This window comes from Terrapene carolina, unplaced genomic scaffold (genome assembly GCF_002925995.2).
Source record: "Terrapene carolina triunguis isolate 2854851 unplaced genomic scaffold, T_m_triunguis-2.0 Scaffold68, whole genome shotgun sequence".
Taxonomy (NCBI): domain Eukaryota; kingdom Metazoa; phylum Chordata; order Testudines; family Emydidae; genus Terrapene; species Terrapene triunguis.
In genome coordinates this window covers 1,753,046-1,777,824 of record NW_020664419.1, presented here as the reverse complement: position 1 = coordinate 1,777,824, position 24,779 = coordinate 1,753,046, and the positions used below count along the sequence as shown (strand labels likewise).

The following is a 24,779-nucleotide window of genomic DNA, read 5'->3' as shown; positions in this document are numbered from 1 at the left end:
AATTAGCTTGTTAGCGTCACCAGAACCCAGAGGTGGAACTAGTCTTAATTTATGTGCTTCCTTGTGCCTTGTAACTAGATTTCAGTCTCCGTTTTTTTCTTCCTCCAGAAGCGATTCTGGTTCACAGTGTGGTGAGGGGGATATGAGGAAAGAGTCTGGCAGTTGCAGATCATAGGGGTTTTATCACCAGTTATGAAATACTCCTTTTACTTGAGGAAAAGCGTCTCCTGAGTGTGTCTTCCTGTTCTAGGCAGAAGAGGAAGGGCAAAGGGGGGATGGGAGTGGTGTATGGATGACACTAATGTACATCTGCAAGAACTAAACTTTTCATATATTTTTTTCCCCCTCCAATAGTCATTTTCCCTCCGTGGTGACAGCAAATCCCCCAGCTGTTCCCAGAAGTCATGTAGCAGATCTGCTGCTCCAACACCTTCTAAAAGAAGAAACAGTGTCCTTTGGTCAGAGATGTTAGATGTCAACATGAAAGAGACTCTGAGCACCAAAGAAATTAAACGCCAGGAGGTAGGCTGTCAATCAACCAGTAGGCATTTGGTGCCTTTAGTTATCCAGTTTGGAGGAGGAGGAAGCAGATGAAGGGGGAGGGAGAAATTGTTGTTCATTAAAGTGATTGTATTCTGCGGCGTGCCCTGACTTAGGGGAAATGATCCACTTGTATTAACTTTCTGAAAATTAAGGATTCTATTGCTAAATTGATTAGTTATGTTGGGTGCCCAACTTCAGATGCCCCAAGGAAGCCTCATTTTTCAGAAGGTGGTGCTCAGCACATCTAAAGTCATTAGTCACTTTTGAAATTTTAGACTAGAGAGTTCTTTTTTTAAGACCAGATTTCTTCCTCTAAAAGCTCTTGACAGTGTGTTAAGGGCCAAATGGTGGGGCCTTTGTATACTTAGTTTTTAGGCAGCACTCCTATTGACTAAGTAGAAACGGAGTAATGAATTTTGGGATTTTGACCTTCACGTTCTTTTCAGGTAAATCTCTGCACTTCAGATGCGAAAGTCGTGAGTAGGCAGGTTCTAGTATTTAATTTGGCCGTTAGTTTCAAAGCTTTCACAGTTACAAGTAGTGTACCTTTCTCAGCACACAGGAAGAGGGAGGAATTACTTTGGATTGTAACACCGAAGCAGCCAGCAGAACCTTGCTTGTTTCAGACTGTGCAGAGACTTTGATTTGTTACTCACACTTCATGGTTTTTATCAAAAACTGAACAGAAACAGGGTATAAAGTACATAACGTAGCAGTGTGTTCACGTTCAAAGAGCAGCTAGACTTAATTGCTCGCGTTGTGCTCTAAAATGAGGCAATAACTCAGTGTCTTGCCCTCTCTCCCAGGCAATATATGAACTGTCCAGAGGAGAACAGGATTTAATTGAGGATCTTAAGCTTGCCAGAAAGGTTAGTATTTTTCTTCTTTCCTTATGGTCAGTGATCACATCTAAAAGCTTAATGAGGTCATCTTCACGTGCGCAAACAGAGTGTGGATTAGCACTAGGCTTTGAACCCACTGTGTATTGCATTAAAAATGGTGACGTGAACAGTCCTACAGTCGTCGTACTGGATTGTTTCATAATAAATCTGGTGAAAAAGGATACTCTGCAATAATCTAGTTCCACAACAGATATTTGTGGGTACTCTTCCCCATAGAAAAGTCAACCTGGGAGCAGTTTACGTACTAGAATCTTTTCTTCACTTTTGTGGTCCTAGTACCTGTATAGAAGGCTCAATTCTGCACTCATCGAAGTCAGTGGAATTGTTGCTGTTAGCGTCCATGCGTGCAGGGTCAGACCTGGGCTGCACATGAGACCTTCCCGCTCTTGATAACTGTAGAGCTACAGATATTTTCCCAAATATACACTGCATTTAATAACTTTCTTTGGGGGGATCTTGACGCAATTTGGCACTATTCCTTGACAGGCTTATCATGACCCCATGTTGAAACTGTCCATCATGGCGGAGGAGGAACTTACACACATATTTGGGGACTTGGATTCTTATATCCCTCTGCATGAAGGTAAGAGCAGCTACTCAATTTTCAGCAGAGTGTCTTGGACAATGGTTAAAAAAAAATCTGTATTTTCTCATTCAAGTCCTAAAGACTTAATGACCCATACCTGAGACGCTTGTGGCATTTCCCATTTTTGCTTGTAAATTTCAGACTTCTTGGCAAGGCTAAGAGAAGCAACGAGACCTGATGGAACAGTGGAGCAGATTGGGCCCATACTTGTGAAATGGGTGAGTATCACTTTGGTTATTTACTCTAATGAGCTGTGGAAACCAGACCTAAAACTATGGTGAGTTTAAATGAGGTTTGAAGTTAGAAGCTACAAAGCAACAAGCTCTTGTTGCCTTGAGTTAAAGATCTCGAGTGAAATCCCTGGCTACACTGAAATCAATGGGAGTCCATTGACACCAGTGGGACCAGAATCTCACCCCTGCGTTGACTTAAATTTGCAGTGTCTGTATTTTCTGGTCCCCTTTATAAGTGAGGTGATCGCAGGACTCTTATCACAGTTTAACCTTAAACTTCAAAGGATTAGATGCAGAACGTGAAGCTTCCATTCCCCCCACGAATTAACTGCACATATGCAATTTAAATCTTTAATTCGTTTTAAGTTAAAATCAAATATTCTGTTACGAGATAATCCAACTGCATAAGTGTGACATGTTCCTATGGGTCAATACTTCCCTCAAAATAATCTAATTCATAAATGTTGCTCTGTTTCCTTTTAGTTACCAGGACTTAATGCCTACAAAGGTTACTGCAGTAACCAATTGGCAGCCAAAGCTCTTCTGGATCAGAAGAAGCAAGACCGTAGAGTCCAGGACTTCCTTCAGCGCTGTCTGGAATCCCCTTTCAGTCGCAAGCTAGACCTCTGGAGCTTCCTAGATATTCCTCGAAGTCGGCTGGTGAAATATCCACTGCTCTTAAAAGAAATTCTTAAACATACTCCTAAAGATCATGCTGATGTCAAGATTTTGGAAGAAGCAGTAAGTAATAATGAAGATATCACATAACCATATAACTCTGGGGTTATAAGAAAGCTCTTAAATCCTAAATCATGGAGGGGTATGGTTTTCACAACCGGCCCAATCCTGCAAATGGAACTCCAGTGAAATTCAGTGGGTGATTTGTCCTGAGCTCTTACAGCAGGGGTGGCCAACCTGAGCCTGAGAAGGAGCCAGAATTTACCAATGTACATTGCCAAATAACCACAGTAATACGTCAGCAGCCCCCCCATCAGCTTCTCCCCCGCCTCCCCTGGCTCCCAGCACCTCCCGCCCACAGGCAGCTCTGCCAATCAGCACTTCCCCCTCCCTCTTTCCCCACACCTCCCAATCAGCTGTTTCGTGGCGTGCAGGAGGCTCTGGGGGGGGAGGGGAAGGCGCAAGGGCACAGCAGGCTCAGGGGAGGGGGTGGGAAGGGGTGGAGTGGGGGCATGCCCCTGTGGCAGAGCCAGGGGTTGAGCAGTGAGCACCCCTCGGCACAGTGGAATGTTGGCGCCTGTAGCTCCATCCCCGGAGTTGGTGCCTGTACAAGGAGCCGCATATTAACTTCTGAGGAGCCGCCTGTGGCTCCGGAGCCGCGGGTTGGCCATGCCGTCTTACAGGATCAAAGCTAGTTATTATAGCAGAGCTTAAAGACTGGGTAAACTAAAGAATAAATCCCCATGCAATCAAACTTTTAAAACATTTTGTTTTATAGATCACTATCATCCAAGGAGTCCTCTCTGACATCAACTTGAAGAAGGGAGAATCAGAATGTCAGTATTACATCGACAAGCTGGAATATCTGGACGAGAAGCAAAAGGACCCTAGAATCGAAGCCAGTAAAGTGTTACTGTGCCATGGGGAGCTGAAGAATAAGAATGGGCATGTAAGTTTTGGCTGATTATTGGTGTTTTACGTTCATTTGAAAGCGTGAAATTGGGAGCTTTCCTCCCCCTCCATCCCCGCCTCTGGAGAAGGCTAGATTGAAGCTGGTTGTTAGCCAGAGCAGGGCTGCTGCCAGTGTTTCTAAGGGCCTTCAGATATTGCAAAATCATTAGCCTAAAACTACCAAAGAAAGCATGCTATGCATTTAGCAGTCAATCAAAAAGGATTTCCTGTCTTAACATTTACTTTGAAGGTGTCCTGACATTCCCAATGATGTAATCTGGCCCTCAGCTCTTCCAAACAAATGCTGTCTGCACAGAGCTGCTTGAGTGGAAATGAAGTGACAACGGTTTATCTTCTCCCCAAGTAATCTTAATTACAGCAGCATCTGACAGAGCTGCACTAGCTTTACAACAACACTATGTAGCTTTACAAAGAACAGTGGACATACTGAGCAGATTGAGGCCCACAGTCTGATGAAAATAATATCATTGGCAGGGGTCATGTATTACTACCGGGGTACTATAACAGGACATTTAACGAGGTTCCTGTAGTTAGGATTGACAATAGTGTAGCCTCAAACCCGAGTGATGTGACTATTTTGAGAATGGTGTGTTTTAATCTAAGGCTATAAACGCAAACATTCCAACAAGGTTTTTTCCCTCTTTTAGAAGCTGCACGTTTTCCTCTTCCAAGACATCCTGGTTTTAACTCGGCCAGTCACTCGTAATGAGCGTCACTCTTACCAGGTGTACAGACAACCGATCCCAGTTCAGGAGCTGGTGCTGGAGGACCTGCAGGACGGCGATGTGAAAATGGGAGGGTCCTTCAGAGGGGCTTTTGGCAATTCAGATAAAGGTATAAAACCAGCCAATTAGTCCTCATTAGTAATGCACACTTGTCAAGCCACTCAGTGTAAAGGAATTGTGTTCGCACGTGGGGAGGTCTTAGTAATTATTGTCTGCACTTTAAGTCCCACTCAAAGAGCAGGCAGGAAATGTGTGTGTGACCTGCCTTTACACTGTCATAAGTGAATTGTGTCTGAAATGGTGAAATCAGGTGTGCAGACTAGATGCTTTGCATTCTCTGTTCAATGCACATGTTTTGAGAAATTGCTCCATAAACGTAGCTGTACAGTTGTTTAGGACAGTAGTCTCAATAGAATCCTTAAGTGTTAATTTGCAGAACTGATTTTTCTTTTCTTATGATTATCTTTAGCTAAAAATATCTTCAGGGTTCGATTCCAAGACCCCTCCTCCGGCCAATCCCACACACTGCAGGCCAATGATATCTTCCACAAGCAGCAGTGGTTTAATTGTATCAGAACGGCCATCGCACCCTTCCAGCGGACCGCTGCTCCAGCAGACCTGACAGAATTGCCCGAGCTCAGTGAAGAGTCTGAAGAGAACAACCCGTCTGCCTCCAACGTCAAAGTCCAGAGGAGGCAGTCCAATATGTCTGGTATAGTTCAGATGGAACTAGACGAAAACACATCAGAGTGTGGATCCATTATGGACACGGAGGAAACCAAGAGCGTGAAAACGCACAGAACACAATCTGGGCACAAAAGAACAAGAGAGAAGCCGTTAAGCAGCAAACGGAAAGAAACATTGGTGTAAAAGGAGCCCAGGGATTTCCTAGCAGAAGGACTGTTTATTTATAAATAATGTGTACATTTTTCTTCTTGTAACGTGAGCATAATGGGATTAATCTGCTGAAATAAGCGTATTTTGTTTAATGGCAGCTACTGGTATGCAGTTAACACTGTTGAGCTGGAGTCTGTTTTTTGAAGAAGATATGGCAACCTTGATTCAGATTTCTAGTGTGAAATAAACAATGATTCAAAAGTTCTCGTGCTTTTGACTGTTATTTAATAGCAGACTTCAAGAGTAGACTTCAGTTTTCCAAAGCAGTGTTATGGTACCATATTTGAAACTGGAAAACATCAAGTAATCTGTATTGGCGATAATGTAAATCTGCTCCCTTGAGGGAAATCCAGCACGTTTCAGGCTATGCACCATTCATAACTTTTGGATCAATGTTGCAAAAGAACTTTTAAATTAGAACTTAAATCTGAGCAATTTTGTATTCTTACCCTTATGAGATGCATGTTTTGCAGTGTTTGGTTATTTTATTTCATGCAATACAAGGTTTTAAAAAACAGACCCCAGGTTCAATGAGTTTTCCATTTTACCTACTGGAACTCTTCATCTTTGTTTGCTCACTGTACATTCCTCATTTTCATTTACATAACCTGCCAGGTATTTAATTTTTTATATTTTAAAATAGGTTTTTTTAGAACTTTTTGTTTTGCATTTTTAATTATTTCAGTGTATTGTATTTTGAGACTTTGAACTTGGCATTTTCTCTAAGTACTTGACCTTTTTTGTTCAAAAATGTCATTCTGTTTTTTTTGTGTGTTTGTGTGTGTATATATATATATATTTTTTTTTTCTATTTTTTAAAGTCGATTCAAAACTTTGCAAAATGAAACCAAGCCATAGCGTTTTGAGCTGATAGGAATAAGGGAAGACAACTCACTCAGTGTAGCATTTTGAGTTGGTTATAAGCAAGTTTAAATGGCTTGTGTGTGCTCTAGACTACTGAAAGAGAACTGTTAATAAGAGCTGAAGAAGGCTTTAAGAATGTCGCAGAAGGTTTGAGTGGAGAGAAGCATTGACAGTGGCAAATAGCGGAGAAGAGAAAGTTGTTTGCTTTATGTGGCAAAATGAAATGTCTTAAGTTCATTGGAATAGGAAAGACAGTTTTGGAGGCAAACATGAGGGTATATGGTATGTCACAGAAGAATGGAAAAGAGAAAGGATGTGATGTTATGGAGAGAAGAAATGGAAAGTGATCAAGTATTTATACTTGTAATACTAATAAAGTTGACACATTTTTGGTGGCCTAATAAATCATAGGGATGAACGAAAGTAACTCAGTAAGCCTTATGCTGCAAAATGGCATAGGAACAATTATACAAAGTGGCAACAGCTGCAATTCAAATGATAAGGTTTTTTCCTTTCATTAAGACAGTAATGAAAGCACATAATAAGGATCCTAAAGCATTACATTAATCAGTCTTCAAGAGTCTGTAACTCAGATATAAAGAGTTATTATGTGCAAGCTGTTGGGCTGGCAGTGGTAACAATCGGAAGAGACTGTAAATAGACAACAAAATGAATGGTTCTCTGTAAATGTACTGTACAGTTTAAAGTGCCAAGTACAATTAAATTCCTGACAGCATCTCGCTTGTATTGTGTATGTTGATGCAAGGGGGGGAAGTGGAAATCTCCCTGAGTAAATCCTCCTCGTCACAAATACCATGCCTCTCAGGAAGCAGTATTCTTTGTTCCAGGGTATGTTACTGATTCAACAAACCCTCTCTCAAAGTGGACCCACCCAAAGCAATGGGACTACTTGTGTTCAGAAGAGCGATTCACATGACAAAGGGGTTTTACAGAATGAGGTGCCATAAGAAGGGACAGGGCACATTACTGTAAATCTGCAAACACCAATGTCATTGTCAAATACACCTAGCCTGAGATGTGGGCTTTGCAATTCCTGGGAGCCATTGCTGGTTGTGATCAAAGTCCTCTCTCCAGCTTGCAAAGAACTTCATGAAGTCTAATGCTGGGAAGGCTAAGAATGACCCAGTAGCTTTGCACCAATAACCCTAACACTTGGCTAGACACAAGCCTAGTTTTTACTGCTTTGAGATTCCAAAATGGAACTCTGACAACAGCAAGCTTCCATGCATGACACATGCAGAACTCATTTTATAAAGGGGCATACAACCCAAATTGCTCTCATTCAAGCAGTGTGTTTTTAATTTTCTCAACTACTGGAATTACAGATGCAAAAATATCTATTTAAACCAGTGATGATGGTGTCAGTGCCCTCCAATAGACCCTCTATTCTTTTTTCACCCTGGCTTTTCCCTGAGATCGAAAGGTTCTGTGCATTCTGGGGTTGAACTGACAGCCTAAAATATTTTGGAACAGTCTAGGCTAATGGGTATAATTATGTTTTGCCTGGATGGGGTGGACCAGGCATAGTCATTTTTAAACTTGGCTCTGTTTTAGACCAGGTGAATGCCTTGAAGTGAGGTTTTTACCCACGAAAGCTTATGCCCAAATAAATCTGTTAGTCTTTAAGGTGCCACCAGATTCCTTGTTGTTTTTGTAGATACAGACTAACACGGCTACCCCCTGATACTTGCTTAAAACAGTCTGTAAAGATATACTGTTCGTGGTCCACAGAGATAGCTTGCTTTGCCAATCAGATGTTGGAGCATTTGAAAACCATCTCTACAGACATGCTTTTTGTTAATGGGGCCAACAAAGAGAACAAACAATACTGTGTGACCATGGACAGAGTTCACTTAATTTCCCTTCTCTCCATTCCCCAAGTATCAGAGAGGTGGTAGCTTCCAGTTATCCCCCTGAAACCAGATTGGACCCAGACATATCAGAGAGAACTCTACAGACATTCCACTGAGGTGTAAAAATGATCCTGATACTGCTTTCAAACTCACCCAGTAAAAATGCGGAGGAGGGGCCAGGGGAAAATCCTTACTTGGCAAAGATTTATAAATAACTCATTTAAACAACCAACCAAGAAATAGACACAATCTTCTAATGAAAGCCAAAGGGAGAGGTGGTGTGGCATTCCTGAATCTCTCGGAGCATTGGGACTGATTATCTAAAAGCAGTAATTGAGTTGCTCTACCTATGTGATCTCTGGAAAATCAGATTCAGATGGAGTAGGGCATATTCAACAAGGATTCCATTCAGAAAAGACAGTGATCATCCAATGAATAAGACAACTGGCGCTATATAACCCATACAACAGATATTGTATTGGGTAGTTAGGTTTGGGTTAATGTTTGAGTACTGACATTGTCCTTGACCCTGTACAGAACACAAACATAGCCTGCCTTTACCTGGTTACTGAATTACCATCACTTCCTATAAAGTTCACTCCAGGCTTTTAAACACAGAGGCCTAGCCACATTAGATTATTTTTTCTTAAAATCTTTCATCATTGCTGCAGATCTACTGGTGCTATCAACAGGGGAAGTTCTAGTCTAGCCAGTGGTTCTCAAACTTTTGCACTGGTGACCCCTTTCACATAGCAAGCCTCTGAGTGTGACCTCCCCTTCTAAATTAAAAACACTTTTATATATTTAACACCATTATAAATGCTGGAGGCAAAGCGGGGTTTAAGGTGGAGGCTGACAGCTCGTGACCCCCCCATGTAATAACCTCCCGACCCCCTGAGGGGTCCCGACCCCCAGTTTGAGAACCCCCGAGCTAGGCTGTTTGTATTTCAACTCTCGTGTTCCCTAGATCTGCTCTGAGCAGCATTGGAGGGCATGGGCAAACCATCTACTGTCCCCGGCCATGCTGCCTGGGAGGTAGCAACTGTCAGAAATATTAGGGGGAAAAGTTTAGCGTAGACCCAGCCAGGGTGTGAGTTCTCATAAACAGGAAAGGGGGTCTTAAGAACCAGATGGATCTATTCAAAAGCAACGGTTTGGGTCCATGTGCACTACTGAGATAGATGCTCATTTTGCTGTCTTACAGATCAGAAGGATTCACTGTCCCATTTTGAAAAACAGCCACCTAGAAAGGAATCTCTTATTTTGCAATACTTTGTTAGAAACAAAGGATTACGATCTGCAAGTATCGAAGGACGGGTCAGAATCGGATACATACATGCGTGTTTGGGAGAGGGACTTAGGAACCAGTGCCTCTTTCCCCAGAACAATGTCAGGACATTTGGCAAAGAGCTTTAGCAGACATTCCAGTAATATTTCTGCCAAGTAATGCCCTAGCAGCTACCTGACCTCTGAACTACACATCTGGTAGAGGAGCTGTGAGGAGTAAGACACTTTACTCGGTGTAAGGGTGCAAAATTCAAACTCCTGGAAGCAAGTGCAAGTAACAGCTGGTGGTTGTGACTAATGTGGGAGTCTTTCCCAGTGGGGTTTTCAAGGGATGATCCTGTTCTCCAGGCAGTTCCTGTCCTGGCAGAAAGATCAACTTGTTAGCTGACAAAAACAAAACAAAAAACGCCCCCACTGTGGAAAAGTGAACATTTTAACTCGCTGGGAATAAAGAACTCAGCTGGCTTGGCACGTGGCTACTCTCTGAAGAGCAGGAAAACCCTGGATAGTGACTGTCAGAACAAGTAAGAGATGGCGGCTGTCTTGAGTTAGCCACAGACAGCAAATCAGTTGGGAAGAGCGAATATAATTTACCTTTAAAATGAATTTATCAATAATACCCAGAGACTCGGGGGTGAAGAAGCTAGAGAAGCACCGAGCGCCATCACTGTGTATCTAGCTTGAAGTTACAATGTGTGTGTCTCCCTCTTTACAGTACTTTAAAAACTCGGCCACTCTTGCAGAGGTGACAGCCCTTTTCTTCTTGGGGCTGCTCCGACATGTTAAAGGAGAGAGACGCATGCACACGTTGTGCTCCCGGGGTGGGAACTTTACTTTCATTCTTAGTTGTTGCTTCTCGGTCAGTAATTCAGGCTGGAAGTTTCTGGACACGTAGTAGAAGTAATAGCCATGCATGAGGGAGATGAACTAGCCACACAGCCGGTGACTGGATGAGCTGCCCCGGCTCCTTGTTCAGGAGACGATAAAGGTCTTAGCCGTGTCACGGGGCATTGTCCAACCGGGTCTGTTGGAGCTACTCTCGCTGTCCTGTCTACATCAGTGAAATGGGATTGCTCTGACCTACCTGGGGTAGGCCTCCTCTCTACCCTGAGGTGAGACTGGTGCTGGCAGGTGTTTCCCTGAACAAGCACTAACCTTACTTTCTACTGAGCCTGCTGCTGCAAGTTCATTATCTTGTCTCATATGACCTCTCCCACCCCGCAGCTGCCGTTGACTTCATTTGGGGTTACGAACGCGCTGCTGAAAACTAGGCCCTGTGTGACATGGGTCACATGGGACGTCTGTGGTAGAGGAAGGAATGGGCTCCTGACTTCCATTCATGTGCTTTAACCACAGAGCCATCCTTCCTCTCTGCCGGCGGGAGTAAAGGATACAGGATCATGTGTAGCTTCAGCCACCACCATAACCTGGGGTAAGTAGGAGATGATCGGGTCAAGCCAGCGGAGCTTCTGAAAGGGAAGGTGGGTGAGGTAATAGCTTTTAGAGGACCAGAGGGACAAGCTTTCAAACGCCACACAGGGCCCGAAGAAGCGCTCTGTGGAACTCGACTGCGTGTTTCTTTCCCAACAGACGTTGGTCCAATAAAAGCTGTTACCTCACCCGCCTTGTGGCTCTAACATCCTGGGTGCGACACGGCAACACCACCACTGCAAACAACTATGGGAAATCAATACGCTTGAGCAAAGTTCTTCCGTGGAATAGAGTAATAAGCAGGGTGTCCTCCCGCCTAGCTGCTACGCCAAGTGAGGACAGGCTGAGAGTAGGTTGCTAGTTAATAGCTGTATTAATGGCTTGGATGAAGAAGTGGACGATGAGCTAGTGAAGCCGGATGAAGCGTCGTTCCTGTTGGTAAAACCCACAGAAAGTTGTGTGGGTTATTAATTAGATTCCCCTTGCAACAGCCATTGCTGATGGCTGCCTCTTCCACCAGCGCCAGTTCTTCAGTAAAGCAACTGGTTCAGATAAGAAACAAGGCCACTGAGGGAAGCGAATTTAGCATGCCAGAAGCTGTCTCACTGTAATGCTCTCCCTGTATTTTTAATCCCTGTAATGTTCATCCCTGATGAGAAGACTAATACTAACACCTACAGGTTTTCATCCACAGCTCCCCAAGCCCTTTAGAACCCCAGTGCCCTGGCTCCCCGTCCTGTGCTATGGGACGGAGGAACTGCAAGAGCAGAGCTCGCAGAGGGAAAGAGATGAAACCAGGACGCTCTCCATTCTCGCTTGAAGTGCATATAAACCCTCTACAACTGCGCAGCCAGTTTCTGCCACTACAATTATTTGTATTACAGTTGCACCGCCCAAAGTTAGAGTCCATCAGGCGAGGCAGGATGGGCCAGTGGACTGAACTGGAAGGCCTAGGTTCAAGTCCCTGCTCTGCCACTGACGTTCACTGTGACCTTGGGCAGGTCACTTAGCCGCTCTGTGCCTCGGTTTCCCATCTGTAAAATGGGGATAATAGCTCTGCCTCACAGGGGCATTGTGAGGATGACTCTATTAAAGATTGGGAGGTGCTTGGATGTTATGGTAATGGGAGCCAGAGAAGTACCTCCAGGCCCGTTGTGCCAGGCACTAGGCAAACACATGAAGAATTTACAGTTTATCTAGGGACAAAACGTAGGCAGAGTGAGCATTGTCCGTAGCTTACACTTGAGACTGAGTGACTTTCCCAAGCTCCCAGAGGAAGCCTGCGGTAGAGCCGGGTACTGAATCTAGTTCTGCTCAATTGCAGGCCACGGCCTTCACCTCAGGACCAGGCCTTTTGCTAGCATGAAACTTCAACATGAAATTAATCAAATGCCCCTGGGACGGCTCAACCAGGTGCGCATGTTCAGCTAATGATTTCTTCTGCTCAAGCGAGAAACAATGCAACCTGTGAGAGCCGGCGCGAGAACGGCGTTAACGTTGCACTGGCCGTGGTCGTCCTTCAGAACCCTCTAGCAAAGACGCTAATGCAAAAAACACCCCCAAACAAACTGAACGCTAATTTTTACTAGCACGGAGCAGCCTGCAGACCGCACCAGACCCAGCTAGCTTTTCCCGCGATCCTTCCATCCCCACATCTTAACTGGGTCATGACCAATCTTGGCCTTGTTAAAATTTCAGCTCGGACATTAAGCCCAGATGAAGTTTGGGCCTCTATTTATTAAGCCACCGGCTGAGCAAAGTTTCAAACACACGTCTTGATGCCAGGCTCTTTGTCTCTCTCTGGTATTTGTGTACTGTGATGGATTTTGCGCTCTGACTTTCTAAGAGGCATGTTTTTCCTATAAGAACAGTGCTCAGCCTATGATTAAATAGGCTCTGCATGAAATCCAGGACAGCCAAAGGCTGGGAGGGTTCTGAACACATGACATGTGTAAATCCGTGCAATGATGTATCACTAAAGCTCCGCTGGGACTGAATTTTACTGTATCCTGCTACAGGACCTAGAGAATCTCAGAACACACTACGGCTACTGGACTCAGTAGAGTTTTCACCAACAAATGTCTCTCACATCTCAGCTCCCTTACCGTTCCTATTCACAGAATCGGTCACCCCTTCTCCATTTTCCTCCACCTTCTGGCTCTCTTCCGACATTACCCCAGATGTCTTCTGAACACATCTGCATTTGCTTTAATGACCTAATTGGTCACATTGGAATATCTATCTATCTATCATCCATTTGTTCTGCCTAGATTTGATGTGGTTCTAAAGGACATGGTCTATAGTCAACCACAAGCTATTGAGTTCTGTAGTCTAATGTTCACTTACTGTCCTCTTGGAAGCACACGGTGGAACTCTATGGCCTGGGTTATGCAGGAGGTCATAGAATCATAGAAGATTAGGGTTGGAAGAGACCTCAGGAGGTCATCTAGTCCAATCCCCTGCTCAAAGCAGGACCAACCCCAACTAAATCATAGGTCAAACTAATCATAATGGTCCCTACTGGCTTTAACATCTATCAGCCAGATATTCAACTGGTCTAAACCGAGGAGTATGGATTTTGAAACAATAGCAACACCTTAGAAACCCATAGATTCGCTTCCACGGAGCAAGATGTTTATCAGTTTTGCAAGAAATCGTTCTGGATAAAATCAGTATTGATTGCGTTCTTTCTGCCTGTCTGGCTGGCTGTTGCACTCACTTCGTATGAAACTACCAGTCATGGTGCAACCATGTAACTAAAGAATGAAATGTGCGCTGCTGTCTTAATTTCGAGCTGCTGCCCTTTCTGCATTGGACTGAGCTACTCTTTATCCAATTTCCCGTTGGGCGATGCGAATTTGCTCACCCTGTGCGTAAACTCTTTGCTCTCTGATGAGAGTGAGCTCAACTCCCTGAACCATTTCCCATCAAAGCTGCCCTTAAGATCCCAAATTATCCCCATTATGTTTTTCCGGTGTCATACTCTCTGCTCCAGCAGAAAAATATCCTTAAATAAACGGGGCAGAGAAGTGTATGTGATGTTTTAAATGGAGTCCAACCAACTCTTTGTAGAGTGACTAACATCTTTTTGTCCTTTTATAGCCCTCAGCTGATAGAGCTCAGTACCTTGTTAGCCTGATTTTACTGCAGCTGCACACTGGACTGAGAGTTGCAGGAATTTTCCATCTATTAACGACTTGGGTTTTGTTTGTTTTTTCCTTTGCTTTCCTGCACCTCCCCCGGATCCTCACATTTTTACATTTTTCTATGGGCTCTAAACTGTACATTCCATTTCCTAACCTAGTCCCTAAGAAGGGCTCTGCTCTCTTTGCATATGATTGTGCAACATCATTCATTATCTTTATTGACACCACCTTCTTCACTGGGCCGCATGTGAACTTTGTCCTCTGGCGTTCCCTGGTCCCAGCCATTTTACTAATGTATTAAGACTCGGCACTTGACAAACCCTTAACTACTGAACCCTCATGACAGCCCTGGGAAGAGATGTCTTTATCCCCATTTTACACATGGGGAAGTTGAGGCCCAGAGCTGGATTAGAACTCAGGAGTTCTTGGTTTTCAGTCCATGGTCATTGAGCACATTGTTGCTATGTTCATGGCATACACGCAGCGAAGTTAGATGAAAACATAAAATGCCTCTTGCTGGTTGGTTGCAACATCACACTACTTTATTTCTTAGAATTCAGACCAATGACACACAAGAACCGCAAAACAGAAAGAGACAAAGCAGGCTGCTCCCTAAAACAGAGAAGCACAATTTACCCCCGCCTTGCTAGAAGCTGGCTCTTTGCAGACTGAGTCTGACTGCAGTGCAGAAGCCCAGACCACATGATTCCCTACAGAGTCCCCTAACTGCCAGCAGGATCAGGAAATCACTTAACGTGATAGCTTATATTGAAAACTGTGTTAAAATTACACCACAGTTGTCTCCCTTTCAGCTGAAGTAAGGTGACCATATGTCTCGTTTTGGCTGGGACAGTCCCCTTTATCAACTCTGTCCTGGCAGTCCCTACTTTTTCACCAAAACTGGGTATGTGTCCCAGCTGCAAGGCAAAGCGGAGAGCTGCGGCTGCTGCCCAGAGGTCAGCTGAAGGCAGCGCTGTCCGCCAGCAGCAGCGGAGAAATTTGCTGTTGGCAGGCAGCACTGCCTTCAGAGCTGACCTTCCCCCCTCCCAGCGGCATGGGGTTCGGCGGGTCAGCCCAGGCGGCGTGTGGGGGGTGGGGACGGCTCAGCTCGGGCAAGCTCTGAGCCATTCTGTTTTTCCTTTAAGAAATATGGTCACCCTAAGCTGAAGCCACCCAAGAGATGTCAGAGAGACAGGATGGGCTGGAGGGATGTGGTTTGGTGGTAGACAGAGAAAGAGAAATGTCTGAGTCACCCATATAGAGATGACAGGTGCAGCCATGTCAGTGAGATGAGATTGTCCAGGGACATGGTGGAAAGCAAAAACTGCAACGGACAGAACCCTGAGTATCCGCTCTCGTGCAGAGTGACAGAGGAAAGGAGGAGTTGAAAGAAAGTGGGAATAATTCAGAGAAGATCCCTCACAAAATGGGTTAACGTGTTGGAGTGATTGATTTCTGAGGAAAAATTCAAAGACATCAATGTGGACAAATGCTGACTAACACCACCACCATCGGTTATTCGGGGTCACTTAGTCCTCCATAAAACCAACGAGGAGTCCGGTGGCACCTTAAAGACTAACAGATTTATTTGGGCATAAGTGGGATTTTTACCCACGAAATCCATCTGTTAGTCTTTAAGGTGCCACCGGACTCCTCGTTGCTTTTGTGGATACAGACTAACACGGCTACCCCGATACTTAGTCCTCCATGTTTGAAGGATTTAGAAACTAGGAGACATTTGCTGTGTCGGGCTGCGGCATGTTCTCCGTGGGGAAGTGGCAGGATCCCCTGCCACATGAGACATTTAAAACTAGACTAGACAATGCAACGGAGAGGAGACTGCAGGGCTACACTGGCAGAGGCGTTGACTAGACCGACTCATAGGCCTTTTCTAAGAGCTGTGATTCTTACCCTCCCTTTGGGATTCTGGGTCAAAGAGCCTTGAGATCTGGCCCTCTCTCGACAGCCGCAGATCTCTTGCTCTTGCATCTCTGAAACCAAATATTGTGACTGGTCAAGGGCCAGAAAAGGAAAAAGCAGGCTGCTCCATTTGCAAGCTCACACCACAGAAGTAGGCCCATATCCATCTCCTTCCTGCCAGAGCTCTAGGAGGAACGAATCTGTCTCTTGTCATGCTTCATGGGCAGGGTTGATCAGTTGCTGTGTTTAGAGCTTTTACCACTGGCATTGGTAAGCTCACTACACAATCATCTTGATTTTCTAAGGCAAAGTAAGGCCAAGTATAAACAAACCCAGGCATCTTAACATGAAAGCTACCAGAGCTCCATGGCTTTGTAATGGAATTGTCTCTGTCAGAGGGACTGAAGCAAGTCCCTTATTTTGAGCATGTTTTGCTTGGGCTTTTTCTGCAATATGGATTGTTCTGGTGCACCAGGCAATAAGAACATAAGAATGGCCAGACTGGGTCAGACCAAAGGTCCATCTAGCCCAGTATCCTTTCTTCTGACAGTGGCCAGTGCCAGGTGCCCCAGAGGGAATGAACAGAACAGGTCATCATCAAGTGATCCAATCTGGCATTTTAATTCTTGTGACTGGGTGCATCTACCTTGCAATCCCCCTCCACATCTATCTATCTATCTATCTATCTATCTATCCCCATCACCCCCTCTATCTATCTATCTACCCCCTTTTACTGCATTCTTGTGCTCACAATTAATTGCAGACACAAATGATACGATGCTGCCACCCAGCCACCTGATTTGTACAGGCAATCAGATGACATTACTAATTACAGCACATAAATATGGGTGCAATTAATTCTGGGCACAAAACGACACCCCCAAGTTAAAGGCTGTCTTTCACAGTAAGGCACCATGTATTCATTTGCAGATAGGTGTAGCTATCAGATTAGTTTACATGGATGATCTCCCTTCAAGGTACATCAGTCAGTGCTGAGATCGTGCTGTACAGCTGGACCGATTTAGGCTAATGGAAACCAGAAGAGTGTTACAGCTCCTGGGGCGTGGAGAAAAGTAAATGAGCCGGAGTCCATGGAAGTCAATGGAGAGACCTCCCTTGACTCTGTTGGGCTTTGCATCAGGCTCTGCATGGCCAAGCTGCCCAAGAACTGAATGTCATTTAGCAGGTAACCCTACAGATTTCAGGCAACACCACCCCAACCCTGCCTTTGTTTTTCACGTTCCAACGTCCATCGCGCGCCCAACAAGCTGGCATCGTCACCCCCTTCTGTTTAATCCCTCTGGCTTTAGAGAACACATTGTTATCTGATGGCAGTTGCCTGTCTCAAGCGACTTCAATCCAGCCCTCGCTGCGATCTGCTCCTTGGCTGACTGCCAGGTGCTCTTTCGTAATAACATCGGTTAAATCTCAGTCGATACGGAGCAGGAAAGAAAATCAAGTCATTCCACTGGCAATTATAGGGCAAGTCATTGCACAAGATCAGATATAAGCACCCAGCAGCTGTCAAAGCTGGCCCCTACCTAAATATTATCTCAAGGGATGAACGTTGCTTTGTTCCTTGGCAAACCGGTTCCACCGGGCTGGCAATAAATCCAGAAAAATGGCCTGTCCAATTGATAATAATAATAGCACTTTGCACGCTTGTCATTCTTTCCAGATGAGGTTCTCAACGTGCTTTGCAAACACCACTCTGTGAGGGGCAGTATCATTCATTATCCCCAATGAAAATGAAACACGGGGGGGGGGGGGGATCAAAGGCCCAGATTTTCAAGCATGTCCATGCATTTGGGGTGCATTGGTTTTGGGGCGCTTAACCGGAGATGCCGATACAGGCCCCGAGTGTGAGAGCTGCTGCCTAGCCCCATTTCCTGTGGATTTCAACTGGAGGTGCGGCTGCTCTGGAAATCGGGCCCCTTTCGTTGTCTCAAGATGGACACCCAAAAAATTAGAGGACAATGAGGTCAAAATCCTCAAAGGGATTTAGGCACCTAATGCCCATTGGGCCTTAGTGATTTGCCCGAGTTCTGCAACAGACTCAGGAATAGAACCCAGGAGTCCTGCTTCTTGCTTTAGTCACAAGCCCATTCTTCTCCCTATAAAACTACACCATGATTCAGTAACATGGTTCTCCCATCACCGGTGCTGACTTTTGTTTTTCCTGGTGGGTGCTCTCCCCCCCATCCACCCTGAGGTCCCGCCCCCCACGCCACCTCTCCCCCGAGGCTTCCTCACCCATCTGCCACATGCTCCTCTCTGTCCATCTTCCCCTGAGTGCCTCCCGCCAGCCACTCACTGATCCGCAGCCTGGCCCAGGCCCACCGAACAGCTGATTGGCGGCCAGCCCCAGGGCCACCCGAACAGCTGATCGTCAGCCAGCCCCGGGGCCACCCGAACAGCTGATTGGCGGCCAACCCCGGGGCCACCCGAACAGCTGATTGGCGGCCAACCCCGGGGCCACCCGAACAGCTGATCGTCAGCCAGCTCCGGGGCCTGGAACCACTGTGGCTGGTGGGTGCTGAGCACCCCCTATTTTTTCCCCATGGATGCTGGAGTCCCGGAGCACCCATGGAGTCGGTGCCTATGTCTCCCATGGTTTGGCCCCATCTGCACAGGAAAGACCGAAGTGCGTTAAAACTCCCTCAGGGCTCCGCTGTGTCACAGCCCGACCTCCCGGCATGGCAGTTTAGCCCGTGCAGGTGGGCTGTCAGAAGCAGAGCTGGGATCGGAAATCACTTTCTTGGGTGGTTGGATCTGGTTGCTGTCTGATTTGCCCTGAGTTTCCCAGCTTCCCGATTGCCCTCCCCAGCCTTGAGACACCAGTTTCCATTCACATGCTGCCCTCACAGCAGCCACAGAGGGCTGTGACGCCATTGCTCCGTGGAAGCCGGGGCACCTGTAAGTCCCATGCCCATGGACCCCATCTTCCCCCACTTCCCAGGGAGCCGGCAGTGGAAGTGGGGTTTAACATGGCCGCCATTCACTGCTACAGGGTCCCAGGGCTCCTGGCTGGACGCTCTGGAGAACGTTGGGCTTCACCCTGGGGTTTTGCCCCTGGGACCCTTTCCACACTCCGCCAGGCCTCCAGACCTGAGGAACACGGTGCTGACAACGGAGGGTGGAGGGGCCAGTCGGGCTCAGGGGCTCCTCCCGATGAAAAGGACAATGAGGCCTAGCTCTTCCGCAGCCAGCCTTAGGTGTCCTCAGGGAGGAGGACTTAGCATTGTCCTGCTTCCCCTCTAGCTGCAATCGCCCCACCCCTCTTGCCAGATGCTGCTCACTGTCCCATGAGGAGATGGCGCATGGGGCGCTGTCCCGGGCCCTCTGAGGCGCCCCACGTGCTGGTCACTTGGCTCCCTTCCTACCCACTCAGCATCTCATGCTGGCTGCCACCTCCTGGCTTGGCCTCTCACCCTGCCCCCGCGGGGGCTGCCCGGCCTCCTGCTGACTCCCAGCCTCTCACCAGCTTCTGGGGCATCTGGCTCACACGCAAATGGTGGGAGCTGGGGGAGGCGGGGGCAGCCGCACAAGCTCAGAAACGCTCCTCAGGTTACCCCTAATGGCCTGGTTTTGGCGGGCAGCGGATGCTGAAGAGACAAGATGGTGGAGAGGAAGGAAACAACATGGAGAGGCTGTTGTGCAGAGACTTATGGGGGCCTTGCAGTTAGGCAGCGAGCTATGGGTGTAGACTGGATGAAGATGAAGGGTTTGAAGGAGAGTACCGAAATATGGGAGAGGGGGAACCAGTCCTGGGGGCCCTGAGGGAAAAAGAAGCAGTAGTGTTGTGGGGCATGCTCTTTACAAGAGATCTCCCATCCTCCTTTGTAGCAGGCCAGCACCAGATCCACTGCGTCCATGGCCTTCTCTGCCCACGGAGGGGTGGAGGGACAGGACGTGCCCCCCAGACATGAGGCCCCTCTACAGCGTTTGACTTGCTCACTCCTCTTTGCTCTCTGAGCCCTCACTTGGGCAAATCAGTCAAATCTCCTGGCAGGGTCATCCCCTTTCCCATCGGAGGGCACCTTCTGCCTTCACACGCCTTCTGCATGGATATGGGGGAAGAGGGGGCATCCCACTGAATGCCTGCTTACGTTATTGCAGGGTAGGGTGACCAGATTTTTGGGTCTTTTTCTTATATAGGCTCCTATTACCCCCCACCCCCGTCCCGATTTTTCACACTTGCTGTCTGGTCACCCTAGTGCAGGATTCCCCAAAAATCCCTTGGGTCAAATTCTCTGCTAGTGTAAACTGATGGAGCTGCACGACTTTACACTAACAGAGAATGTGGCCCCTTGTTCTACTAGCTTCCTGGCTGCATAGATCTCATTTATCTGGGAGGTACTTCAGGTACTACAGTGAAGGGCTTTACAGAAAATAGACAGACACATAGACAGGCGGATGGATGGATGGATGGTTGGATCACTGAGCGGGTGGCCTCACCGTTCTTTGATTTTATACCCAGTTGTTTTCTGACAAACACAGACAAATACTAAAGCACAACATTAAAAACAAGGGTAATCTTCACTGGACCAAAAAAATGACCATGATACCCTTGTGAGAAATCCCAATGCAGATAAGTCAGGCTGCCGTCGAGTTCTTCCCACCGTTCGGGGTGGGAGCTGTATGGTACATGAGAGACGACAAACCAGATTCAGTTCTCAGTTACATAGGAGCAAGTCGGCGGGAGCTGTGCCCATATAAGGAGAGCAGAGTCCAGCGCTGGCTGAGCGCATGCAAAGAGCGCCAAGGTCTGATAGGGCCCGGAGCTGTTCCTAGTCCCAGTTCTCTGTAGCTTTGTTTGAAATTGTATACGTTGGCTGCCTTCCAGGACTAAGGTAAACGTCTCTGTGCCTCGGTGGGTGGTCCTGCCTGCTGGAGAAGTGTAAAATGAAGAGAACTTGCCTTCAGAACATCAGCTCTGTGCCGGGCTTCAGCGTTGTTGAATTGGTCAGGCCCAACTGGTTGTCATGAGCTGATCTGTCATAGCCTGGGGTAGACAAGGTCAGGCTGAAGTTTGAAAGTGAGCGCTCTTTCTCCCGCTGTGCAGTTGAATTGCAAGCAGCACACTGCAAAATGTTACACAGTCGAGTACGTGCAGGGTGACAGCTGGGAAATCAAGCCCCCAGAAGGCAGAAAAGGGCAGGGAAGAGGCATTATTCAGGCTTGCATTTAACAAATGAAAACAACGGTAGAAAAGAGCACGGATTGTGCGGGAATGTCGGTGCGACATTGGCTTCGAGATCACGAGCCAGATTCATTCCTCCCTGTTCCTTCTGGCTCAAGGAGCACAAACAGGCTGGAATTTGGCCCTACCTGAGAATTCCCTTGGCAAGGGTCGCTGGCTCCTACACCAACTGCTCCCCACAGCAGAAAGGGCATGTCAGGCTCTGGGCAGAGTGTGCTTGCGCTCTGCGATTCTCAACTGGCCTGTGGCCCCTGGGGCACCTGCAGGAGACACTCGCTCTTCCTGGGTCTTAACTGTTGCACAGACCTCGTTTTCTGCAAGCCCTCTGCAAAGGGGTGAATTTCCCTCCCGTTTGCCTGCCTGGTTTGCGTGTGCAGTTGCTCTGACTGCCTGTGCAATTCCACACACAACTCGGGGCACCTGAATGGGTTGTGTGCCGGCCTTTGTGGCATAAACACGGAGCTGTTTTCAAAGATCAAAAAGGGTTGTGCTTTAAAAGAGATCTAGGAAAATCCAGGGGGGAAACAAACTATCTGTTTCCCTACACAAAGCAAGGGAAACAGTCTAGCCCAGCTCAGGAAATCCTTTCAATCTGCCTGGAAAATCACAGGGCGTTTTGTTTGGGATTTTTTTTACGAGGCTGCTCTATCCTTGGAGCCTCCACCTAGAGCTGTCAAATAAAGAGTGATCTCGGAAACAAAGCTGGGACGCCAGACCCCCCATTTCGCAGCTATCGCATTGTGCACAACAACGGGTGGAGCAATGGTCTCCGTTAGGGGCCCTGCGCAGCGGCAAGCAAGCTGCCGAAGGGAACCCAGGATGCAAGCCCTGAAAATATTGCCAAAGACACTGTGAGTGCCTGCAAGAGCCTTGGGGGTTGCAGGTCTTTCGACTGAATCGTGGGGTTGTTTTCAAGCTCAGCAGCCGTTTGCGATAGCTGGAAGTGACGGTGCAGAGCTTGTTGCGTGGGGAAAGGATTGAGCTAAGCAATCTTCTCTGCTACCCTAGTGCCGCTGGTACAAAAAGGGGATTGAAGCACATGACTGAAGTCTGGCACAGGTGCATACCTGGCCCCCATTATTGCAGTATCCGAACACTGCATAATCTGGAATGCATTTAGCCTCACAACCCTCCTGTGAGGCAGGGAGGTCCTATTACCCCCATTTTACAGATTGGAAACTGAGGCACGGAGAGGCTAAGTGACTTGACCAAGGGCATATAGAAGATCTGTGACAGAACAGGAAATTGAACCTCGGTCTCCAGCATCCCTAACCACTGGACCACTCTTCTTCTCCCGAGTGATATCTCCATTGCATCTAACCCCCCCGATCTTGCAACTCTATTTGACTCAAGCTTTTACGAGCACTAGATGTTCGTGCACTACAAAGAACAGCTGACTGGAAAGCATCGTGCAGGGAATCTGATGTATGCAGCTATGGAATGATGCTGCTTTTGTTGTCTGTGTACTATGCTGCCCAACTTCTAGGAGTCTGGATGACTGCTGGCACAGCCTCCATTTTGGGTTCAGTTCAGACACAGCCTGTCACCAAAGGAGACACACACACTGTGCTCTCGTGCATGGAGACTTTACCTCTGTTCTTTCTTGTTTGGCAGTTTCCCTTTGATCTAAAACGAAATTCACTTCGGGTGAAACTCAGCCCGCACAGAGCCATTTACCCATCCTCTTAAATCCTCAGTGTAGCCCACTAAATGTGGGGTATGTAGCTAGGTAACTGCAGCACCTTTGTTTTCCGTCTCTGACATCCTTAAATCGCTCAGGACTCTGTTGCCTGCAGAATCCGCTGAGTGCGCAGGAGTTACACAGAATGTGCTCCCTGTTGAAGACGTTTCTCTTGATTTTCCCTGTGTGCAGTGCTTGATCTAAAATCTCTGCTCATGCCTGCAGAAAGTAGTTTTTGCCCCGTTAGCATAGAGAATAGAGCCAGCACACACACAGCAGGCATGCCCGCAATCCTCGTTTCAGTTAGTGATTTGCAGGGCCCCGGTTTTCTTCTTCTCTTTTGTCTTTCTTAAGGTTCCGCCAGCGAAGACTTTCTGGGCCTAGCAATCAAAGCGCCATCTCACCATGCTGGGAGCTGGCATCATCCCGACGGGTGCTGCTGGCATGTAAAGCTACAGGAGAACGTGTCACACCTTCACTCACAAGACTCAGGTTTTCAGAGAGACCTTGGTTTAGTCTGGGGATTCCAACACTTTCATTGGGCGGCTTTTGCAGAGACTGTCTAGTTAGTTTGACCAGACATCAAATGGGGGTGCGGGGTAATAGGAACCTATATAGATTCAAAATGATTATTAAAAAGCAACAGAGAGTCCTGTGGCACCTTTAAGACTAACAGATGTATTGGAACATCAGCTCATGTGTCTGACGAAGTGGGTATTCACCCACGAAAGCTTATGCTCCAATACATCTGTTAGTCTTAAAGGTGCCACAGGACTCTCTGTTGCTTTTTACAGATCCAGACTAACACGGCTACCCCTCTGATACTTGACAAAATGATTATTAACACTGAACCCATTTTGGAAAGATCTCTTCCAGGCAGCTCCCAAATGCAGTGGTTTCATTTCTCGGCATCCCACTGTTTCTTGAAATGGTGAGTCAGTTACAAACAGGACGTCACTGGAATCAGTTCCTCTCGTCCGTCTCTTTCAGTGCACAAGAGCAACTTTTCGTTTCATTTCGTGCTGGATTCAGCAGCTCGCGCGCGGCGCAGACGATGGGCACGAGACTCTGATCTCATTTTCGCTGGAGTAAATCCGGAGTGACACCATCGATGGCGTTAAACTGGGTTTGGAACCGGTAAGAGCCAAAAGCAGCAGCAGTCAGGGGCACTTGTCTATAAAAGTTGCATCTGAAGAAGTGGGTTTTTTACCCACGAAAGCTTAGGCCCAAATAAATCTGTTTGTCTTTAAGGTGCCACCGGACTCCTTGTTGTTTTTGTGGATACAGACTAACACGGCTGCCCCCTGATACTTTCTATAAATGTATTGCTGCTGAACAATGCCAGACAGTTCGCACTGGGGACTGAAGTGGGTAAGCTCCTTAGCGCAGGGTACATCGATGTAGCTGTTCAGGTGTTTTTAACCACACCTATTACCATCAGTGGGCTCAGTGCTGCACGGCGTTCTGTGCTCACCCAGAGCCCCGTTGAAATCAAACGTGGGCGAGGCAAGACAATCCCAGGTGCATGCATGTGGCCTGGGATTTGCTGAGCCGTGAATCACCATTAGGTGAACCCTGCAAAGATGCAGTGAGGACTAGAGAGGCAGTGAAAAGACTCAGGACCGTGCCTTTAGACCAGACCTTCTAGTACTGTCATGAGCAGGAGGTTGAACTGAATGGCTGCAAGTTAATTGTGAGCTTGGGCAACTCAAGTTGCCGCCCTGTGCCTCAGTTTCCCTGCCTCTTTTGGACTTTAGATCAGGCTGTCCATTAATTATTATTATTAGCAGGAACTATAACTGAATGATTGTGAGATCATTAGTATTACACCCCTGGA

General features: G+C 46.9%; 1 protein-coding gene across 2 annotated transcripts in view; it reads left to right on the top strand.

Annotated features, from left to right (window-relative positions):
• The window catches only part of NET1 (neuroepithelial cell transforming 1), a 76,494-nt gene extending 69,358 nt beyond the window's left edge, over positions 1-7,136 (top strand). For both annotated transcript variants that reach the window (XM_026648594.2, XM_024200537.2), the window contains 8 exons: positions 355-522; positions 1,350-1,412; positions 1,932-2,028; positions 2,173-2,249; positions 2,748-3,005; positions 3,721-3,891; positions 4,562-4,748; positions 5,109-7,136. In XM_026648594.2, the coding sequence (XP_026504379.1) occupies positions 355-522; positions 1,350-1,412; positions 1,932-2,028; positions 2,173-2,249; positions 2,748-3,005; positions 3,721-3,891; positions 4,562-4,748; positions 5,109-5,509 (1,422 nt within the window). In that variant the 3' untranslated portion in view covers positions 5,510-7,136. The remainder of the gene's footprint in view (positions 1-354; positions 523-1,349; positions 1,413-1,931; positions 2,029-2,172; positions 2,250-2,747; positions 3,006-3,720; positions 3,892-4,561; positions 4,749-5,108) is intronic.
• The last annotated feature ends 17,643 nt before the right edge of the window (positions 7,137-24,779 follow it).